At 41.4% G+C, this 22,264-nt stretch overlaps 1 protein-coding gene across 5 annotated transcripts in view; it reads right to left on the bottom strand.

The window, feature by feature from the left end:
- Positions 1 to 22,264, bottom strand: part of PHKA1 (phosphorylase kinase regulatory subunit alpha 1) — a 158,884-nt gene that overhangs the window by 99,702 nt on the left and 36,918 nt on the right. For all 5 annotated transcript variants that reach the window (XM_066356844.1, XM_066356845.1, XM_066356847.1 and 2 more), the window contains one exon: positions 18,825 to 18,905. In XM_066356844.1, the coding sequence (XP_066212941.1) occupies positions 18,825 to 18,905 (81 nt within the window). The remainder of the gene's footprint in view (positions 1 to 18,824; positions 18,906 to 22,264) is intronic.

Here is a 22,264-nt window from a genome sequence, read left to right as displayed (position 1 = left end):
TGCACATGGAAAATTCTTAAAGAAAGACCACATGTTAGGACACAAAATAAGTCATAAGAAAATTGAGGCGTCCCCCTGTACTAAAATTAACTCAAAATGGATCAAAGATCTAAACATAAGACCTGAAACAATAAAGTACATAGAAGAAGACATAGGTACTAAACTCATGGACCTGGGTTTTAAAGAGCATTTTATGAATTTGACTCCAATGGCAAGAGAAGTGAAGGCAAAAATTAATGAATGGGACTACATCAGACTAAGAAGTTTTTGCTCAGCAAGAGAAACTGATAACAAAATAAACAGAAAGCCAACTAAATGGGAAATGATATTTTCAAACAACAGCTCAGATAAGGGCCTAATATCCAAAATATACAAAGAACTCATAAAACTCAACAACAAACAAACAAACAATCCAATAAAAAAATGGGAAGAGGACATGAATAGACACTTCTCCCAGGAGGAAGTACAAATGGCAAAAAGATATATGAAAAGATGCTCATCTTCTTTAGCTATTAGAGAAATGCAAATCAAAACTGCAATGAGATACCACCTCACACCTGTTAGATTAGCTATTATTAACAAGACAGGTAATAGCAATGTTGGAGAGGCTGTGGAGAAAAAGGAACCCTCATACACTGTTGGTGGGAATGTAAAGTAGTACAACCATTATGGAAGAAAGTATGGTGGTTCCTCAAAAAACTGAAAATAGAACTACCTTATGACCCAGAAATCCCTCTACTGGGTATATACCCCAAAAACTCAGAAACATTGATACGTAAAGACACATGCAGCCCCATGTTTATTGCAGCATTGTTCACAGTGGCCAGGACATGGAAACAACCAAAAAGCCCGTCAATAGACGACTGGATAAAGAAGATGTGGCACATATACACTATGGAATACTACTCAGCCATAAGAAATGATGACATCGGATCATTTACAGCAAAAAGGTGGGATATTGATAACATTATACGAAGTGAAGTAAGTAAATCAGAAAAAAACAGGAACTGCATTATTCCATACGTAGGTGGGACATAAAAGTGAAACTAAGAGACATTGATAAGAGTGTGGTGGTTACGGGGGGAGGGCGGAAAGGGAGAGGGAAAGGGGGAGGGGGAGGGGCACAAAGAAAACTAGATAGAAGGTGACAGAGGACAATCTGACTTTGGGTGATGGGTATGCAACATAATTGAAAGACAAGATAACCTGGACTTGTTGATCTTTGAATATATGTAACCTGATTTATTGATGTCGCCCCATTAAAAAAATAAAATTATAATAAAAAATTAACATAATCTAAAAAAAAAAAAAGAAAAGAAAATTGAGGAACATTGAAATCCTATCAAGCATCTTCTCTGACCACAATGGTATGAAACTAGAAATACACTATAATTTTAAAAATAAAAAACATTCAAACACACAGAGGCTAAATAGCATGTTATTAAACAATGAGTGGGTCAACAATAAGATAAAGAGAGATGTAAAGCCAGTGTCCGTGGCCACCATCACAGCCGCCTGGCCAATGCAGGTTCAGGTTTGATTCAGACATATGGTAATAAAACAACAGAGCCAAGAACTGGTGGGCCATTACATTTAATCCTAGCTCGCACCCAGTGAGCGAGAAATACACACAGTGGGAAAACACTTCCCTTTCCATTCAGGGCTCCCAAAGCCACTGACTTATCTGAGTATTCCTAGAATAAAAGGTTTCTACCTTACCAGCCTTATTCACTTCTGTTCCCCCTCTCCTTCTCTCTGCACAAACTGGCCTCTCCTTCAGCACTCCACCATCATGGCTGCTTCTGCTCTGCAATGCTAATTTCAGGAACCAAGAGAGGGCAAGCCCCCGGTCTGCCCCATTTTATAGTGTAGAAATCAAAACCTTTAAGCCAATATACCAATAAGGAAGTTTATGATACAAAACCACTTACCTGAGGCACAAATGGGATTTCTCATCAGAGTGCACCACCCCACATCATGCAACAGTCAAGGGTGTAGGGAGAAGGTTAGTTTTGAAAAGATCTTAGTATTAAAAGGGCGGGAAAGACTTAGTTTTAAAATTAAACCTTGGCCCTGGCCGGTTGGCTCAGTGGTAGAGCATTGGCCTGGTGTGCGGGAGTCCCAGGTTCAATTCCCAGCCAGGGCACACAGGAGAAGCGCCCATCTGCTTCTCCACCCCTCCCTCTCTCCTTCCTCTCTGTCTCTCTCTTCCCCTCCCACAGCCAAGGCTCCATTGGAGCAAAGTCGGCCCGGGCGCTGGGGATGGCTCTGTGGCCTCTGCCTCAGGCGCTAGAATGGCTCTGGATGCAACAGAGCGATGCCCCAGATGGGCAGATCATTGCCCCCTGGTGGGCGTGCTGGATGGATCCCGGTCCGGCGCATGCGAGAGTCTGTCTGACTGCCTCCCTGTTTCCAAATTCAGAAAAATACAAAAAAAAAAAAAAAACAAAAAAAAACTAAGCCTTAAGCTTACAGCCTGTCTCCCACACCTAATGCAAACTATAAGCGAGCAAACATATATATCATATTTACAAACTTAGTTGACCGACAACAGAAATAAAAAGTTATCTGGAAACAAATGAAAATGAACACGAAAAAACTCAAAATCCATGGGACACAACAAAAGAAGTCCTGAGAAGATTATGGTATTATAGGCATAGCTCAAGAAGCAAAAAAATCTCAAATAACCATTTGAAAGAACTACAACTAAAAGTACTAGGAAAAGAAAAAGAAACAAACAAAAGCCCAGAGTAAGTAGAAAAAAAGGAAATAATAAAAACCAGAGCAGAAATAAATGACATAGAGCCTAAAAGAACAGTACAGAAGTTACTGAAACTAAAATCTGGTTTATTTAAAAGATAAGCAAGATTGATGAACTTTTAACCACACTCATAAAGAAAAAACAGAGTACCCAAATAAATAAAATTAGAAGTTGTGGGTCAAATAATTTGCAAATATGATATATATGTTTGCTCGCTTATACTTTGCATTGGGTGTGGGGAACAGGCTGTAAGCAGGCAAGATCCTTCCTTATAGCCTAAGGCAGTGGTAGTCAATCTGGTCCCTACTGCCCACTAGTGGGCATTCTAGCTTTCATGGTGGGCAGTAGCAGAGCAACCAAAGTATAAATAAAAAGATAGATTTAACTATAGTAAGTTGTTTTATAAAGATTTATTCTGCCAAACTTAGCAAAAATCCAACATAAAGTACTTGGTAAATAATTATTATATGCTTTAATTTGCTGTAACTCTGCTTTATAAATTTTATAAAGTAAAGTTACTTCCCTACTTTATAAATCACCATTACTGTGGAACCTGTGGGCGGTTAGAAAATTTTACTACTAACAGAGATACAAAAGTGGGCGGTAGGAATAAAAAGTTTGACTACTGCTGGCCGAAGGCTTAGTTTTAAGACTAAGCTTTTCCCACTCTTTTAATACTAAGATCTTCTCAACACTAAGCTTTTCCCCACACCCTTGACTGTTGCATGATTTGAGGTGGTGCACTCTTATGAGGAATCCCATTTAAGCCTCAGATAAGTGACGTTGTATCAGAGACTTTCTTATTTGTATATTGGTTTAAAGGTTTTGATTTCTACACTATAAAATGGGGAAGACTGAGGGCTCGTTCTCTCTCGGTTCCTGAAATTAGCATTGCATCAGAGGCAGCCAAGATGGCAGAATGCTGAAGGAGAAACCAGTTTGAGCAGAGTTTGTGCAGAGAGAAAGAGATGGGGAACAGAGGTGAATAAGGCTGGTGAGGTAGAAACCTTTTATTCTAGGAATACTCAGATGAGTCAGTGGCTTTGGGAGCCCTGACTGGAAAGGGAAGTGTTTTCCCACTGTGTGTATTTCTCGCCCGCAGCGTGCGAGCTAGGATTAAAGGAGCCCACCAGTTCTTGGCTCCGTTGTTTCATTACCATCTCTCTAAATCAAATGTGAACCTGTGTTGGCCAGATGGCTGTGATGGTGGCTGTGGCTACTGGCTTACAGAAGTGAAAGAGGAGATGTAACAACTGACATCACAGAAATGAAAGAAGTGTAAGAAAATAATATGAAGATTTATATGAAAAAATATTGGACAACCTGGTCAAAATGGATAAATTCTTAGAAACATACAATCTTCCAAACTGAATCTGAAAAGAGACTGATTACAGGAAATAAAATTGAAACAGTTATCAAAAAAACTCCCAGAAAACAAAAGCCCTGGACCTGATGCCTTCACAGGCAAATTTTACCAAACATTCAAAGAAGAAATAACACCTATCCTTCTCAAACTGTTCCCAAAAATTCAAGAGGAAGGAAGCCTTCCAAGCTCATTTCATGAGGCAAGCATTATCTTAATTCCAAAATCAGACAAAGACACTACAAAGAAAGAATATGCATCGATTTCCCTGATGAATATAAATACAAAAATCCTCAACAAAATATTAGCAAACTGAATCCAGCAATACATTAAAAAGATTATACATCTTTTGGGTTGAGCAGTCCCCTCCCTGCAGCATGGGGGGGGGGAGCAACTGCCCTGCCCTCAGGAATCCCTCCTGCTCCACCCTAAGAAGGCTGGGCTGTTCTGAGAAGTAAGCCAGGATGCAGGGGGCCGTGTCAGTGACTCAGTTTTCTGGCACTGAAGCCAAAGATTTTCCTCACACTTTCCCAAGACTATGACTGGTGCTTCTGCCTCATGAAAGAACCAGTAGAAACTGTCCAGACTGTGGGCAGACCACATCTCTGGGTCTCAAACGCCACATTCACTGTAATCCAGGATTCCAGTGAAACTGAGATCTGTGAAAAAAGTCTGGACAGACTGACACCTGGGGCCGAGGGATGAGAGCCACACCTAACACCCTTCCTAAATCCTGAATTACCCCTGGTTCTAGTCTAGACTCTACTAAAGGTTTTATTTCAGTGGAGCCCAACAAACAGCCAGCAGACAGAGGCTGCAGGAGATGCGGCTCAGGGAACCCTGGCCTTTTGTGGACCTTCCCTCAGGCCCAGTGTGTGTAAAAAGCCATCCTAGGAGTGCAGTTTCATATTTCCATGTGCAACTGGGCCCAGCAAAGGCAGCCACAAAGTCTGGTTTACTTGTAGGTCCAAGAAGGTTGCTGAGAGCCAGTTATGGTTAGTGCCCCCATTGGTCTGTACCAAGTTTCCTCCAGGGAGGTCCAGGGCTGGCACATCCAGTGGGTAGGAGAGGAGAGCATCAGTTCAGGACCTAACAAACCTTGCTGATGGTGTGTCCTAAGGGAGGGCTTATCAGACACCAGGCCTAGCTGAGGCAAGTTCCACTCCCTGTGATCAGCACCTGCACAGTGGCTTGTGTGCATTGGACAGGATGGAGATTCAGAGTTAGCTGGCCTGGGGGCTGAATATCCTGCCCTGCCGGGCTAGGTTCCACAGGGGGAAGGGAAAGAGGCTTGGAGCATGGGCATTTAAAGTGTGGGGCCCTGAAAGCCTATTGTTGGGTTAGGTCAAGGGGCTTAGTTACTTTCTGCAGGAGCACAGTCAGCCCAAGGAGAGGACTCTCTCAGTCTTCCTCCCTGAGACCAGTGGCTCACCAGCTCAAAGAACTTCTGTAGAGGGGACTGTCAGACCCACTCACTCTGAACCTGCTGCTCACCTTGTTGGGGAGAAATAGAAGTGGAGTATCTGGCAGTGTCTGTGGAGTAGGGGCCACATTCCCCATACTGAGCTCCTAACCAAGAGACCCCTGAAGTAGTGGGTCCCACTGACATTGTATTCCCAACCTCAGCTTCTCTAACCTACCAAGCTTGTAAACTGTAGAAGGGTGGTGGGGGGAGGCCAGTGTGAGCCCACACCACAGTCATTTTGCAGAAGACTCAGTGGGAAGATCAGGCAGCTGCTAGAGGAGGTAGAGCAGTGTAAGGCCAGGGGCCACCATTGTAGCCATTCACATGCAGGTTCTCACTGAATTCAGGAAGACGGTACAGAAATGGCGGAGTTGGAGGATGGTGGGCCATTCTGTTTATTGGTGTTGGGCAGATAAAATATATTATGCTCACTTTGTTTTTTTTGTTGTTGTTGTTGTTGTTTTTAAAAGACTTTATTTATTCCATTTTTAGAGAGGAGAGAGATAGAGAGAGAGAGAAAGAGAGAGAGAGAGAGAGGAGGAGGAGGAGCAGGAAGCATCAACTCCCATATGTGCCTTGACCAGGCAAGCCCAGGGTTTCGAACCAGCAACCTCAGCATTCCAGTTTGATGATTTATTCCATTGCACCACCACAGGTCAGGCTATGCTCCCTTTGTTAAAGATGGCACTGCCCATGTGGAAGCTCCTCTCACAGGTGATGAGATTAGTTGCCCTTATCCTTGGAATGGGCGTAACTATATTAATGTGTGTTGGGGGACAGGCTGTGGGCAGGCAGGATCCTTGTAGCCTGGGGCTTGGTTTTAGGACTAAGCCTTTCCCACCCTTTTTGATGTGGGGTGGACTTTGTATCAGAGACTTCCCTATTTTGTATATTGGATTAAAGGTTTTGATTTCTGCACTATAAAGTGGGGCAGACTCGAAGCTTGCTCTCTCTCAGTTCCTGAGATTAGCATTAGAGGAGAGAGCAGAGAAGAGAGCAGAGAGAGGCCACATGCAGGAGAGGAGAAGCAGCCACGATGGAGGAGTGTTAAAGAAGAAGCCAGTTTGTGCAGAGTTTGTGCAGAGAGAAGGAGATGGGGAACAGAGGTGAATAAGTCTGGTGAGCTAGAAACCTTTGATTCTAGGAAACTCAGATAAGTCAGTAGCTTTGTGAACACTGAATGAGTGGGTTTTGGAGCCCAGTGTGTGTTACTTGCCCACCAGGTGCAAGCTAGGATTAAAGGTAATAGCCCACCAGTTTGTGGCTCTGTTGTTTAATTACCGTCTGTCCGAATCTAATGTGAACCTGCATGGGCCAGGCGGCTGTGATGGTGGCCGTGGATAGTGGCTTCACATTTGACATAGTCTGTGGCAGGATTCGATACAGATGAGTATGGAGCCACTACCACCTTTAAGCGGTGGTGTAGAGGACTGGCTGCTGTTATGGTTCCCCATGGCTGTCCTTTTGGGGACCATATGCTGGCTGACTTTTACAGCCATGTATGAGGAAACCAAGAGCTCTGTGGAAGAGGCTGCCTGGGACCTGCAAACCAAGCAATGGAAGGAGCTGGAGCAAACATGGGAGAAAGAGATGTCAACCCTGAAGCTGAAGCGAGCACTGGAGAAGGAGGCTGACCAGGTTCACAAGATTCGTTTGGAAATGGAGCAGACGCTAGAGAAGGAATCACAGGTTCATGAATTGCAGCTTGCCCTGGACATTGTGGAGAGCCAGCAGCGGCAGGAGGCTGGAGCTGAGGCTGAGGCTGAAGCCGGGTCTCAAAGTCAAGCTGCAAGGTCTGTGGAGCAGAAGGCTGCGGCAGCCCGGGGCTCGAGACCAGCAGCAGTAGCTGGTGTTTTCAGTTCCTCTTTGGAGGATAAGGAGAATCGGGCTGGAGTTGAGATCCGCAGTCTCCAGAAGATGAGAGCCGAGCAGCAAGGAGTACTTGCTATGTCCCTGGTAGGTCTGCGATTTGGGGACATAGAGGTGAACACCATCATGCTCTCCAGAGCAGAGATGGAAATGCTGACTGCCATTGCCACGTGCTCCTCTTTGAGACAGTGTAAGACCTGCCAGGAAGGCAGGAATGAGGGGGGTGGCTGATGCCCCATGTGCGTGGACTGATTTCCTGGACTACAACTGGAGTGGGCACTGGCTCATTGTTGGATGTACTTACAGATTTTGGACAATGTGAAATACCCTGTTGGGGCTGGGGGGGGGGGCGGCTTTGCTGGAAGCACTCCCCTGCCTCAAGAAGCTTTTCAACCAGCTAGAAAGAAGGCTGAGGACATTTTGTGCTTTTGGCAAAGTGCTCAGAGACTGGTGAAATGTACCTTTGTAACTGTTGAAATTGTATGATTTGTCATGTTGTAATTTGTGTAATGTGCCTAATTTCCTTGCACAGGGATACTGGTGGTGTAGATTGTGGGTAGTAAAGTGAGCATAGAGGTGGATTGTTGGGCAGATAAAAATATATTATGCTCACTTTCTTAAAGATGGCGCTGCCCATGTGGAAGCTTGTCTCCCAGGTGATGAGTTTAGTTGCCCTTATGCTTGGAATGGGCATAATTATATTAATGTGTGTTGGCGGTGGGCTGTGGGAAGGCAGGATCCTCGTAGCCTGGGGCTTGGTTTTAGGACTAAGCCTTTCCCACCCTTTTTGATGTGGGGTGAACTTTGTATCAGAGACTTTCCTACTTTGTATATTAGATTAAAGGTTTTGATTTCTGCACTATAAAGTGGGGCAGACCCGGAGCTTGCTCTTTCTCAGGTCCTGAGATTAGTATTAGAGGAGAGAGCAGAGAGGAGAGCAGAGAGAGGCCACGTGGAGGAGGCCAGGAGAAGCAGTCAAGATGATGGAGTGTTGAAGGAGAAGCCAGTTTGTGCAGAGTTTGTGCAGAGAGAAGGAGTTGGGGAACAGAGGTGAATAAGGCTGGTGAACTAGAAACCTTTGATTCTAGGAAACTCGGATAGGTCAGTAGCTTTGTAAACATTGAATGAGTGGGTTTTGGAGCCACATGTGTGTTTTTACTTGCCCGCTGGGTGCAAGCAAGGATTAAAAGTAATGGCCCACCAGTTCTTGGTTTTGTTATTTCATTACCAACTGTCCAAATCTAATGTGAACCTGCATGGGCCAGGTGGCTATGATGCTGGCCGTGGCTTCTGTAATCTACTCTCATTCTCCAGGTTCTGTATGGTTTGCGCACAGGCCATACTGGGGAGTTGTAAGGACTGTGTGCTGGCCGGATGATCCCCACCTTTTCTAGTTCAAGGATTGTCCCTGTGACTTCTTCACAACCACCTGGCAGGCGGTACTGCTCGGTGTTAGTCACATGCCGAGGAATGGGTAAATTGCAAAGGGGAATGTGATGCATGTTCCCACAACACTGCCTTCACAACCCTGATCCGTAGCCAGAACTCCCGGCTGTAATTTCCAACCACAATCCTTGCAAGACATCTACCCCAAAATATATTCAGGAATAGAATATACATACACCTTATATGGCTTAGGAGGCAGTCTTCCTATCGCCAATGGAATAGTTATTGGCTTCACTTGAATAGTTTGGCCCCCATAACTGTCAATGGCCACCGGGGTCCCAGCAAACTTCTCTGGGTTCCCACAGAGGAGGGAACATTCTGCACCTGTATCCACCAAGGCCAACACCCATTGTATGTTGGAAAAGGATCAGTGGATAGCCAGTTCCATGTGTGGCCTCTGGTCCCTGCCCATCCCTGTTAGACAGGTCCCTTGGTCTTTTTCCTATTCAAACTGGTACAATGGGTCTTGGGAGTTCTCCTCTCCCTCGGCCATCTCTATCATATAGTCTTATAACCGAGCTGCCCGCACACCAAACGTTTTATTGGTAGTTGCTGGGGCTTTTCGTCTCAGTGGCTGGAACATCTGTTCTGGTTTAAGCTTCCACCAAAGCTCCAAAAAAATTTTATTAGACTGGCCATCCAATTTCCCCTTATCTGCTCCAGCCGTAATCAAATCCACCCACATCTGTGTTCAGGTAACCTTTGCAGGCCTGTTTCCCTTGTTAGTTTGGGGGAGGGCAACATAGGTAGCAGCCCTCACTGCTTTATGATCCTGATCGGCCTCCAGCTCTCCCAAATATGCTATCATCTGTGTAACTGCATTGATGGGCTGCCCCACATAGGGGCCCAAGATAGACACAAATGACCCAAAAAAGACTGATGGGGCGCTAGCAAGGATGAAGTCCCTCATTTTTGTTGTAAACACCTCCTTGTCTGGCCCACGGGACCCAGGGTTGAAAACAGCATTCTTCATACCTAGTTCCCAAAGGACCTTTACTAACTCATTGTAGCACTGCCACCAACTCACTGTCCCTGATAATTCTCCAGCATTCTGCCAGACCATTTAAATGACAGCCATCACCCATTCTAATAGGGTATGGTCTCCTGGGTTGCCATGGCAGTTCTGAAGATGCTGCCTCAAGTAGTAGTGTGTGGTAATGGTGGCCAACTTCTCCATCTCTGTTCCGGAGAGCATGATGCCATCCACCCCTATGTCCTATAATCGTAGTAACCAGGCTACCAGGTATTCAGTAGGTATCTCTCTAAATTGTGCCACCAACTCCATTAGCTTTGCCTAGGTATAGGGCAGGACCAGAGTGTTCCATTACCTGGACAGAAGGCTGTGGCTGCTTCTGAGGGACTCTTTGCTGCTCAGTTTTACCTTCTTGGCGACTACTGGTTGGGCTCTCAGTCTGCTTATGGCAACTTCAGCCTGAGCTTTCTCATCCTCAGAAGAGGAATTGCAAGCACTTGCTCCTGCTGACTCAAAGCCAATCCACCGGCACAGATGCTGCTGCTCCTTTGGTGACCATTTAGGCTCCTGTGGTTCCTGGCTTTTGGCCAGAAGCTGACACGTGAGCTCTTGAATCTGCACTTGTTTCTCCTATAACTGCTGGTGCAAACATTCAGCTTCCAGGGAAAACTGCAACTCACGAACCTGTAATTCCTTCTCCAGTGCTCGCTCCAATTTCAGCCTTTTCTGCCATTCAATTTGCAATTCATACTGAAGCTTGGCAGCTCTCGTGCAGAACTCCTAGTTTCTTCTTGAGTAAAGAACACCCAGCCCAAGGCCCCTAAGAGGACAGCCATGGGGAGCCAGAACAGCAACCAGTCCTCTACCCCACCCCTCAAGGGTGGTGGCCCCATACCAATCTCCTAATCCTGTTGCAAACTACTCCAGTTTTAAGGCTAGGGTCTGCCATTGTGGCCATTCACATGCAGGTTCTCATTGAATTCAGGAACATGATAAAGAAATGGCGGAGTTGGAGGATGGTGGGCCATTCTGTCTATTGGTGTCTCATCAAGACAGGCAAGCCACAAGAGAAGACAAGGGAAAAGCAGAAAACCTGGTTTTCCCATGGAGGGCAAGGGATCAGGGAGGCCCCTAAATGATGATAGCTAAAACTGAGAAAATGAGCCCCCAGTCTGACCCCATTTTACAGTGTAGAAATCAAAACCTTTAATCCAATTTATAAATAAGGAAGTCTCTGATACAAAGTCACTTATCTGAGGCATAAATGGGATTCCTCATAAGATGAATTCCGCACCACCCTCTATCATACAACAGTCAAGGGTGTGGAGAAAAGCTTAGTTTTAAAACTAAGCCTTAGGCTATAACGACTTTGCCAGCTTACAGCCTGTCTCCCACATCCAAAGCGAGCAAATATATATATCATACTTAAAAACTTATTTGACCAACAAGCAGCTGAAAAGTAGAGGCAAATCTTACAGAGCTTAGGACCTTTTATGGAGCTGCTGTCATCTCTAAGCAGGAGGAAGCTGATCCTTATACACAGGCTGGCCTCTCCCACACTACCCATGCACAGAAAATGCAGACACAAATAGCAAACAGAGAAGTAGCTCCAGATAGGTAGCCCATGGCAGGTACAAACAATGGCTGGTGTCAACCCAAGAAGACCCCAAACCAACACAACCAGTAGTGGGTGGCAGGCAGCACCAACAATAGATTCAGCTAGCTACACAATGAGCATGCCCAAAGGAGGAGTCCAGCAGGCACCAGACACTGTGGAAAATAAATACACTCAACGGGACAGATACTGCACAGTGTCTAATACATCTGATCAAGGTACCCTTAGAGCAAGCCAGCTTGAAGAGATAACAGCACCCACAAAAAAACAACAACAAAACAACTGAATTTAATACTCACATAAAACAGGAGGCTAAATAGTACTCTTAAGGAGCATTCCTAGAGCAAGGAAATCTGGTGGCCTGCAGGAGAATACCACTGAGCCCATATTCCTCATAAAGACACCACAACAAATTTCAAAGTCAGACAGTACTACCTAATACACAAACAAAATGGGCAGACAAAGAAATATGACTCAAATGAATTAACAAGAGAAATCTTCAGAAAAAGAACTAAATGAAATGGAAGTAACCAAACTACCAGACAGAGTTTAAAATAATGATTGTTAGGATGCTCAAGGATCTTAGAGCAATAGTGGATGGACATAATGAGCACCTAAATAAAGAGATAGCTGGCATCAAAAAGGACATTGAAATCATAAAAAAGAATTAGACAGAAATGACAAACACAGTAACAGAAATGAAGACTACACTAGAAGGAATCAACAGCAAGCTGGATGAAACAGAGGATCAAATCAGCGATTCAGAGGACAAGATTATCGTAAGCACAGAAGCAGAGCAGCAAAAAGAAAATGGGCTCAAAAAGACCGACGAAACTCTAAGAGACCTTGTGACATCATGAAAAGAAACAACATCCACATCATAGCGGTTCCTAAAGAAGAGAACAAACAAGGGACAGAGAATTTGTTTAAAGAAATTGTAGCCAAAAACTTTCCTAAACTGATGAAAAAAGTCACACAAGTTCAAGAAGCACAGAGAGTCCCATTAAAGAGGAACTCAAGGAGGCCTGCATCAGGGAACATCAAAATTAAAATGACAAAGTTAAGAGACAAAGAAAGAATACTAAAAGCTGAAAGAGAAAAGCCATTAATTATGTACAGAGGAGCCCCAATGAGGATGACACCTAACTTTACAACAGAAACACTTGAGGCTGAAGAGGTTGGCAAAAAGTATACTGTGATGCAAAACAAAAACTTACAACCAAAACGTCTGTACTCTATCCAGCAGGGCTATCATTTAAAATTGAAAGAGAAATAACGAGCTTCCCAGGCAAAAAAAGACTCAAGGAATTCATTATAACCAAACCCGTACTGCAAGAAGTGTTAAGGGGCCTGCTATAAAAAGAGCAAAGAAAAAAAGAAATCAAGAAAAAGAGGATTGTAGGTATAAAGAATAAAATGGCAATAAAGAAGTACATATCAACAATAACCTTAAATGTAAATGGGTTGAATGCTCCAATCAAAAGATACAGGGTAGATGCATGGATGAGAAAACAAGACCCATATATATGCTTTCTATAAGAGATTCACCTCAGAACAAAAGGTACACAATGACTAAAAGTGATGGGATGGAAAAAAGTATTTCATGCAAAAGAAAATGAAAAAAAAAAGCTGAGGTAGCAGTACTTATATCTGACAAAATAGCCATTAAAACAAAGGCTATGATAAGGGACAAAGAAAGTCATTACATAATGATAAAGGAAACAATCCAACAGGAAGATAAAACCATTGTAAATATTTATGCACCTAATATAGGAGCACCTAAATACATAAAGCATATTTTGATGGACATAGGGTGACATACGTAGCAATATTATAATAATAGGAAATTTTAATACCCCACTAACATCAATGAATAGATTCTCCAGATAGAAAATTAACAAAGAAACAGTGGCCTTAAATGACACACTAGATCAATTGCATTTAATTGATATCTTCAAAAACTTTCACTCCAAAGCAGCAGAATATATTTTCTTTTCAAGTGCTCATGGTACATTTTCTAGAATAGAACACATGTTAGGACAAAAACCAAGTCTCAATAAATTTAAGAACACTGAAATCATATCAAGCATCTCTGATGACAATGGCATGAAACTAAAAATCAAGTACAATAGAAAAACTGAAGAACATTCAGACACTTGGAGACTAAATAATATGTTATTAAATAACAAATGAGTTAACAATGAGATCAAGGAAGAAATAAAATATTGCTTTGAAACAAATGAAAATGAACATACAACAAATCAAAATCTATGGGACACAGAGAAAGCAGTCCTGAGAGGGAAGCTCATAGCATTATATACATACCGCAAGAAGCAAGAAAAGGGGTAAATAAAGAACTTAACCTTGCATCTAAAAGAACTAAAAAAAGAACAACAAATAAAGCCCAGAGGATGTAGAAGGAAGGAAATAATTACAATCAGAGCAGAAATAAATGATAGAGTCTAAAAAACAATACAAAAGATCAAATAAACCAAATGCTGGTACTTTAAAAAGGTAAACAAGACTGATGAATCTTTAACCAGACTCATCAAGAATAAAAGGGAGCCTGACCAGGCGGCGGCGCAGTGGATAGAGCGTTGGACTGGGATGCGGAAGACCCAGGTTCGAGACCCGGAGGTTGCCCAGCTTGAGCGTGAGCTCATCTGGTTTGAGCAAAGCTCACCAGCTTGGACCCAAGGTCGCTGGCTCAAGCAAGGGGTTACTCGGTCTGCTGAAGGTCTCTCAAGGCACATATGAGAAAGCAATCAATGAACAACTAAGGTGTCGCAATGCGCAACAAAAAACTAATGATTGATTCTTCTCATCTCTCTGTTCCTGTCTGTCTGTCCCTGTCTATCCCTCACTCTGACTCTCTGTCTCTGTAAAAAAAAAGAAAAAAAAAAGAATAAAAGGGAGAGTGCCCAAATAAGTCAAATTACAAGTGAAAGTAAAGAAGTAACAACAGACACCACAGAAATACAAAGGATTATAAGAAAATACTATGAAAATCTATATACCAAAAAATTCGACAACTTAGGTGAAATGGATAAATTCCTGAAAACATATAATCTTCCAAACTGAATCTGGAAGAATCAGAAAACCTAAACAGATCAATTATAACAAATGAAATTGAAGCATTTATCAAAAACTCCCAGAAAACAAAAGTCCTAGACCAAATGGCTTCATAGGTGAATTTTTTCAATTTTATTCAAAAAAGAACTAACACCTATCATTCTCAAGCTATTTCAAAAAGTTCAAGAGGAGAGAAGACTTCCCAGCTCATTTTATGAGGCAAGTATTACCCTCATTTCAAAACCAGGTAAAGACACAAAAAGAAAGAAAACTATAGGTCAGTATCCATGATGAACATAGATGCTAAAATTCTCAACAAAATATTAGCAAACCAAATCCAGTAATACATCAAAAAGATCATATATCATGATCAAGTGGGATTTATTCCAGGGAGGCATGGCTGGTACATTATTCTCAAAACAATAAATATGATTCATCACATAAACAAAGGAAGGATAAAAATCACATGATTATATCAATAGATGCAGAAAAAGTATTTGATAAAATCCAACACCCATTTATGGTAAAAATTCTCAGTAAAGTGGTAATTCAGGGAACATACTTCAACATAATTAAGGCCATCTATGACAAACCCACATGTAACATCATACTCAATGGGCAAAAATTAAAAGCAATCCCCTTAAGATCTGAAACAAGGCAAGGGTTCCCCCTTTCCCCACACTTATTCAACATAGTTCTGGAAGTCCTACCCATAGTAATCAGATAAGAAGAAGAAATAAAAAGTATCCAAACTAGAAAAGAAGTAAAACTGTCATTATTTGCTGATGACACGATACTGTACACAGAAAACCCTAAAGTCTCAGCCAAAAATCTACTAGACATAATAAGTGAATTTGGCAAGGTTGCAGGATATAAAATTAATATTCAGAATTTAGTGGCATTTTTATACACCAACAACTAACTGTTACAATAGAAATTAAGGAAACAATCACCTTCACTATTGCAACAACAAAAAATAATGTACCTAGGAATAAATTTTATCAAGGGGGTAAAAGACTTGTACTCAGAAAACTATAAGACACTGAAAAAAGAAATCAAGGAAGATACAAACAATTGGGAGCATATACAGCTAGTGCTCGACTTACGACCACGATTGGTTCTGACAGACCGGTCGTAACACGATTTGGTCATAAGTTGAGTAGGCTATATGTACAGTACTGTGAAATGATATTATAAAAATCTTTAAGTCATATTTTATCATAATTTTCTTTCATTATTGTTATATATCATAATTTTCTTTGTTCATTTTATGCCATTTGTATCATCTCTACACCATTTTGTTTCTTATTTTTATATTCGTCAGGTTTAAGTAAAACACTATATTACCAGTACAACTGGTTTAATATTTGCAAAGACAATTTCCTCTTGGTAGACATCTTGGGAGGGGTTTGATGAAAAATATCCAAGACACAAAATAGAAATTGCTGTACTGAGTCTGGGATAACAGTTGAAATGGTGCACACAGAGATGGTAGTACTGCCAGAAGCTGATCTGCACTGTCGTATGCTCAGCTGGGCAACACTTGCACTGACAGACGTGGAGCAGTCGTGGCTAGCAATTGTGGTCGTAAAGTCGAATGGTCGTAAGTTGCATAGGTTGTAAATCGATTGATATTTGTACCATGTTCATAGATAGGAAGGCTAACATCATTAAAATGTCTAGCCCTGGCCGGTTGGCTCAGTGGTAGAGTGTCGGCCAGGCATGTAGAAGTCCCGGGTTCGATTCCCGGCCAGGGCACACAGGAGAAGCGCCCATTTGCTTCTCCACCCCTCCCCCTCTCCTTCCTCTCTGTCTCTCTCTTCCCCTCCCACAGCCGAGGCTCCATTGGAGCAAGGATGGCCCGGGCGCTGGGGATGGCTCCTTGGCCTCTGCCCCGGGTGCTAGAGTGGCTCTCATCGCGGCAGAGTGACGCCCCAGAGGGGCAGAGCATCGCCCCCTGGTGGGCAGAGCGTTGCCCCTGGTGGGCGTGCCGGGTGGATCCCCGTCGGGCGCATGTGGGAGTCTGTCTGACTGTCTCTCCCCATTTCCAGCTTCAGAAAAATACAAAAAAAAAAGAATAAAAAAAATGTTTATACTACCCAAAGCAATCTATAGATTCAGTGCAATTCTTATTAAAATACCAATAGCATACTTCACATATCTAGAACAAATATTCCAAAAATTTATATGGAGCCATAAAAGAACCCAAATAGCCTCAGCAATATTGAAAATGAAGAACAAAGTGGAGGGTATCACACACTCCCTGATATAAAGTTATACTACAAGGCCACTATAATCAAAACAGCATAATATTTTCATAAGGACAGGCATACAGATTAATAGAACAGAACAGAGAACCCTGAAATAAATCCATGCTTTTATGGTCAAGTGATATTTGACAATGGAGGTAAGAGAATACAATGGAGTAAAAACAGTCTTTTTAATTAATGATTTTGGGGAAAATTGGACAGATACATGCAGAAAAATAAAACTAGACCACGAACTTACACCATTCACAAAAATAAACACAAAATGGATAAAAGAATTAAATGTAAGTCATGAGATCATAAAAATCTTGGTTGAAATGTAGACAATAAACTTTCCAATATCCCTTGTAGCAATATTTTGGCCAATATAGCTCCACGGGGAAGTGAAATAAAGGACAAAATAAACAAATGTGACTATATCAAACTAAAAAGTTTTGCACAGCTAAAGACACTATTAACAAAATAAAAAGACAACCCATACAATGGGAGAACATATTCACCAATACAACTGATAAGAGGTTAATAACCAAAATTTATAAAGAACTTCTAAAACTCAAGGCAAGGAAGGTAAAAAATCCAATTAAAAACTGGCACTTCTCCAAAGAGGACATACAGATAGCCAGTAGAGATATGAAAAAATGTTCAGCAACACTAATCATCAAAGAAATGCAAATTAAAGCCACAATAAAATACCACCTCACACCTGTCAAAATGGTTCTCATTAACAAATCAACAAACAACAAATGCAGGTGAGGGTGTAGAGAAAAGGGAACCTTCCTGCACTGCTGGGAGGAATGCAGACTCGTGCAGCCACTGTGGAAAAAAGTATGGTGTTTCCTCAAAAAATTAAAAATAAAACTGTGTTTTGACCCAGCTATTCCACCTTTAGGAATATATCCTAAGAATCTCAAAACACTAATTCAAAAGAACATATGCACCTTCATGTTTATTGCAACTTTGTTTAATAATGGCTAAGATCTGGAAACAGCACAAGTATTCATCAGTGAACAAGTGGATTAAAAAAGATGTGGTACAGTTACACAATGGAATACTACGCAGCAATGAAAAAGAAGGAAATCTTACCTTTTTCAATGGCATAGATGGACCTGGAGATTATTATGCTAAGTGAAATAAGCCAGGTAGAGAAAGACAAATATCATAAGATGTCACTTATATGTGGAATCTAATGAACCAAGTGAACTGAGAAATAAAATAGAGGCAGAGGTGGGGTCATGGGGAGCAGAGGGACAGCTGTTAGAGGAAGGGGGATGAGGAGATAGGATCATAGAAGGTGAAGGGATTAGTGAAACTGTATATACATAACAACTATAATAGATACAAATGACAGGATAGCAAATCCCAGAGGGAAGGAGGGAAGGAGGGAAGAGCGTCAGGGTGAAGGGGGCAAAGGGGGTGTAATGGGGGGCATGTTGTTGGGTGGTGAGGGTGTTATATTGAGTAGGACACTTGAATCCATGTTAACACAATAAATTAAAATTTTTAATAAAATATTTTTAAAATATTATACAAGTGGGACTTATTCCAGTGATGCAAGGTTGGTAAAATATTTACAAATCAATGAAAGTAATATATCACATAAACGAAATAAAGGTTAAAATCACATGATCAGATCAATAGATGGAGAAAAAGCTTCTCCTATCAAATTTTGTATAGAAGAACCAAAAACCTCTTTTTTGTTGTTTTTGTAATAGTAGAGATGATAAGTTAAGTTTGAGATATCTTTTTTGAGGTCTTTGTGGTATATATAAGTAGAGATATGCTACAAAACCAGTTTGGATATATAAATCTGGAGTTACAAAAGCAGCTTCACCTACATGTTCATAGTTCTGTGAGAGAAAACAAATTTTGCCTATGGTTTAAAAGAACAATTAATTTAATGATGGTCCATATTCATGTTAAGCTTTTATCTATGGCAGAGGTGTACCAAATTTCCTTGCCTCATACCTTAGACAAACAAAGCAAGAAAACTTACCTTAGCTATTCCAACTGAACTGGCATTCAATTCTGAGATCCCTTGGTTGGTCTTGTCTCCACGTTCCCATATACCAAAGTCCTGGAATAAAATGAGCAACATACCATTAACAAGTCATCACTACCAAATGCTTACTAAATGCACAATCCTTGCATAAAAGCCACACAAAATAGCAAGTCTGCCATACTTACATGTGCCTACAATGCTTATTAAGGATATGCCAATGAGTAGTGTTGCTCTCATAGTTATTTTCCTGATAACTTTACATTTTAGTGGGGCTTCCAAGAAGTTGGAGGACTCCTGGACAGTTGGTCAGTACTAAGAACTGTAATTCAGATCATGAGCAGTGGTAGTCAACCTGGTACATACTGCCCACTAGTGGGCATTCCAGTTTTCATGGTTGCTCACTAGTGGAGCAACCAAAGTATAAATAAACAGATAGATTTAACTATAGTAAGTTGTTTTATAAAGATTTATTCTGCCAAACTTAGCGAAAATCTGACATAAAGAACTTGGTAAGTAATTATTATTATATGCTTTTATAAAGTAAAGTTACTTTCCTACTTTATAAATCACCATTACTGTGGAACCAGTGGGTGGTTAGAAAATTTTACTACTGACAGAGATACAAAAGTGGGCGGTAGGTATAAAAAGGTTGACTACACTTGATCTAGAGAGATACTGCTCAAAATTTCCCATCTAAGTAGATACCCAAGAGGTCTAGGAAATGAAGCCCAAACCACACTCTGGTATATTATCTTAAATATCCATTCTAATTTTACTCCATATTAGCATTGACAATATATCATACACTAACCTATGGATCTTATACTATCTTCTTAAATCATTACATTTTGTAGATGACAAAACTGAGGTGCAAAAACAGGTTAAGTGACTCACCTAAGGATACACAGCTAATAAGTGGCAGAGCTAGGATTAAAGTTCAAGTACTCTCACTTCAAACCCTACATTCTTTTTTTAAAAAAATATTATTATTTATTTATTAATTTTAGAGAGGGGGGAGAGAGGGAGAGAGGGAGAGAGGGAGAGAGGGAGAGAGGGAGGAGGAGCTGGAAGCATCAACTTCAACTCCCATATGTGCCTTGACTACACAGCACAGGGTTTCGAATTGGCAACATGAGCGTTCCATGTCGACACTTTATCCACTATGCCACCACAGGTCAGGCCAAAGCCTACATTCTTAACCTTAGCTCTGTACGGCCCCCTTGATAATATAAAGATAACAGTTAAAATTACTTTTAGTAAACTTTTTATTTTGAAATAATTTAGACTTCCAAAAAAGTTACAAAAATAGTAGTGGTTTCCCATATACATTTCACTCATCTTTTCTTAATGTTAACACCTGACATAACCATAATACAACTCTCAAAGCTAAGAAATATACAGCAGAATAATACTAGTAACCAAATTATGGACTTTATTAGAATTTCACCAATTTGCTTTTTTCTATTTCAGGATCCAAGCCAGAGCACCATGCTACATTTTTCGTGCCTCCTCAGTCTCTTCCAATCATTTACAGTTCCTCCAGTCATGTCTTTCATGACTTTAACACTTTTTGAATTTAAGTAGTCAAATATTTTATAAATTTTCCTCACTTGGATTTGCCTCATGTCTTCTCTTGCTTAGATTGAGGTTATGTATTTTTTGCAAGGATACTACAGACATTATGCTGTGCCCTTCTCAGTGCATCGTATCGGGGTACACAATGTTATGTCTTATCACTGGTGATGTTAACCTTTATCATTTGGTTAAGGTGGTGTCATCAGGGTTATTCCATTCCACTGTTACTATTTTTCCCCCTAATAATTAATAAATAGCTAGAGACATTTTAAAATTGCAAATATCCAGTTTCTCTTCTAACAGCCACCCACTAATTTAGCATTGTAAACCATGACGAAGAAGACACCTAATAAAGAAGGGATTCTGGTGGCTGAGCTAAAACAAAACAACAAAACAAAACAAAAAATGGAGTTTAGCAGCCATTTCTATACAGGGACCTTTCATGCAAATTGCACTTCAGGCAGAAGCCTGCACTGAGCCCTCGGCCTGCACTGTTCCTGCCATCTGATCCAGCCCTTATAAAGGGCTTCCTGAAATCCTGTTTCAACCAATAGGACTGAGGTGTTCCCCATTCAATCAGAGCTGCACCCTTCCAATCAACCAGAGAGGCTCTATTCTGACCAATGAGGTAGTGCCTTTTGGACCAATCAAACTGTGACAATTTGGAGTCCTCATTTACATGAGATCAGACCAACCAGGGACCAGGGGCAGGGATTTCTGTCTACATAAGCCAGCTCCCCTCTGGCTCTGAGAGTGCACTTTCCCTTTCCACCAAAGACTGCAAACTGCATTCCCCTGGCTGAGTGGAAACAGTGAAGCTGTCTTGCAGGAGCAGAGCAAAGAAGGCTGGCAGGAAACAAAGCAGACCAGAGCAGAGTGGAGCAGATCACACAGGGCAAAGTAGACCAACAAGGAGCAGAAAAGAGCAGATCATTGAGGAGCAGAGCAGAGCTGTCTAGCTGGAGAGAGGCCTGGCAACAGGACTATCTGGCCCAAGGGCTGCCTCACAGCCATGTTATATCACCATTGAGCTGTTTTGCACTGCATAAAGTTTCCTTCTTCACTGAACCCCAAATTAGAGATTCTTGCTGGCATTGAATTGGTGCCAATGATCATCAGTTAACAGCATTCATCAGTGTGATTCGTTCCTGCAGCAATTATTAGTCGTGTTTCAATGGTGATTTTCTAGTTTCTTCATTACCACCTCAGTCATTAATGGCCATTCTTTACTAAGAAAGAGTTATTCTTTCTCCCTCATTTATTTATTCTGTTGTTTATTTATATCAGTATAAACTTATGAATATTTAGGTTATTCTTTGGGTTATAATAAAATATCATTTTTGTTTCTCAAATTATTCTAGCTTTGGCCTTAGGGAGTTCCTCCAGGTTTGACATACCCCATTCTTTTTTTTTTTTGAATACTTCCTCACTTCTGTCACTACATGGTGCTCCAGTCTCATCTTATATTTATCCCATACCAGCCCAGAAATCAACCACTTCTATAAGGAATCTTGGTTTCTTTTATTAGCGAATGATAGTTACAATCCAAGACCTGAGCAATGGTGCTCATTGTCATTGTGGTGTCATTGCTTCTAGACCCTCTCAATGAACAGAACTTGAAAATAGCCATGTGCATACATGCATATGCACACAAACACATACCACACACATATACCTAACACATCTATCTGTAGGTACCTTAAATTACTTTTCATGTCAAATCTATGAGTTAAAGTTTTAGGAAGGTAAGCCATATTTATCCCATGGCTAGCCTCACCTGCCCCCAAACTCAGCTCTACCTTAGTTTGTGCAGCAAAGATTAGACTGCAGTGGTAGTCAACCTGGTCCCTACCGCCCAC

This window comes from Saccopteryx leptura, chromosome X (genome assembly GCF_036850995.1).
Source record: "Saccopteryx leptura isolate mSacLep1 chromosome X, mSacLep1_pri_phased_curated, whole genome shotgun sequence".
Lineage (NCBI taxonomy): Eukaryota > Metazoa > Chordata > Mammalia > Chiroptera > Emballonuridae > Saccopteryx > Saccopteryx leptura.
The sequence above is the reverse complement of the archived record's forward strand: the minus strand, read 5'-3'. Positions and strand labels throughout refer to the sequence as shown.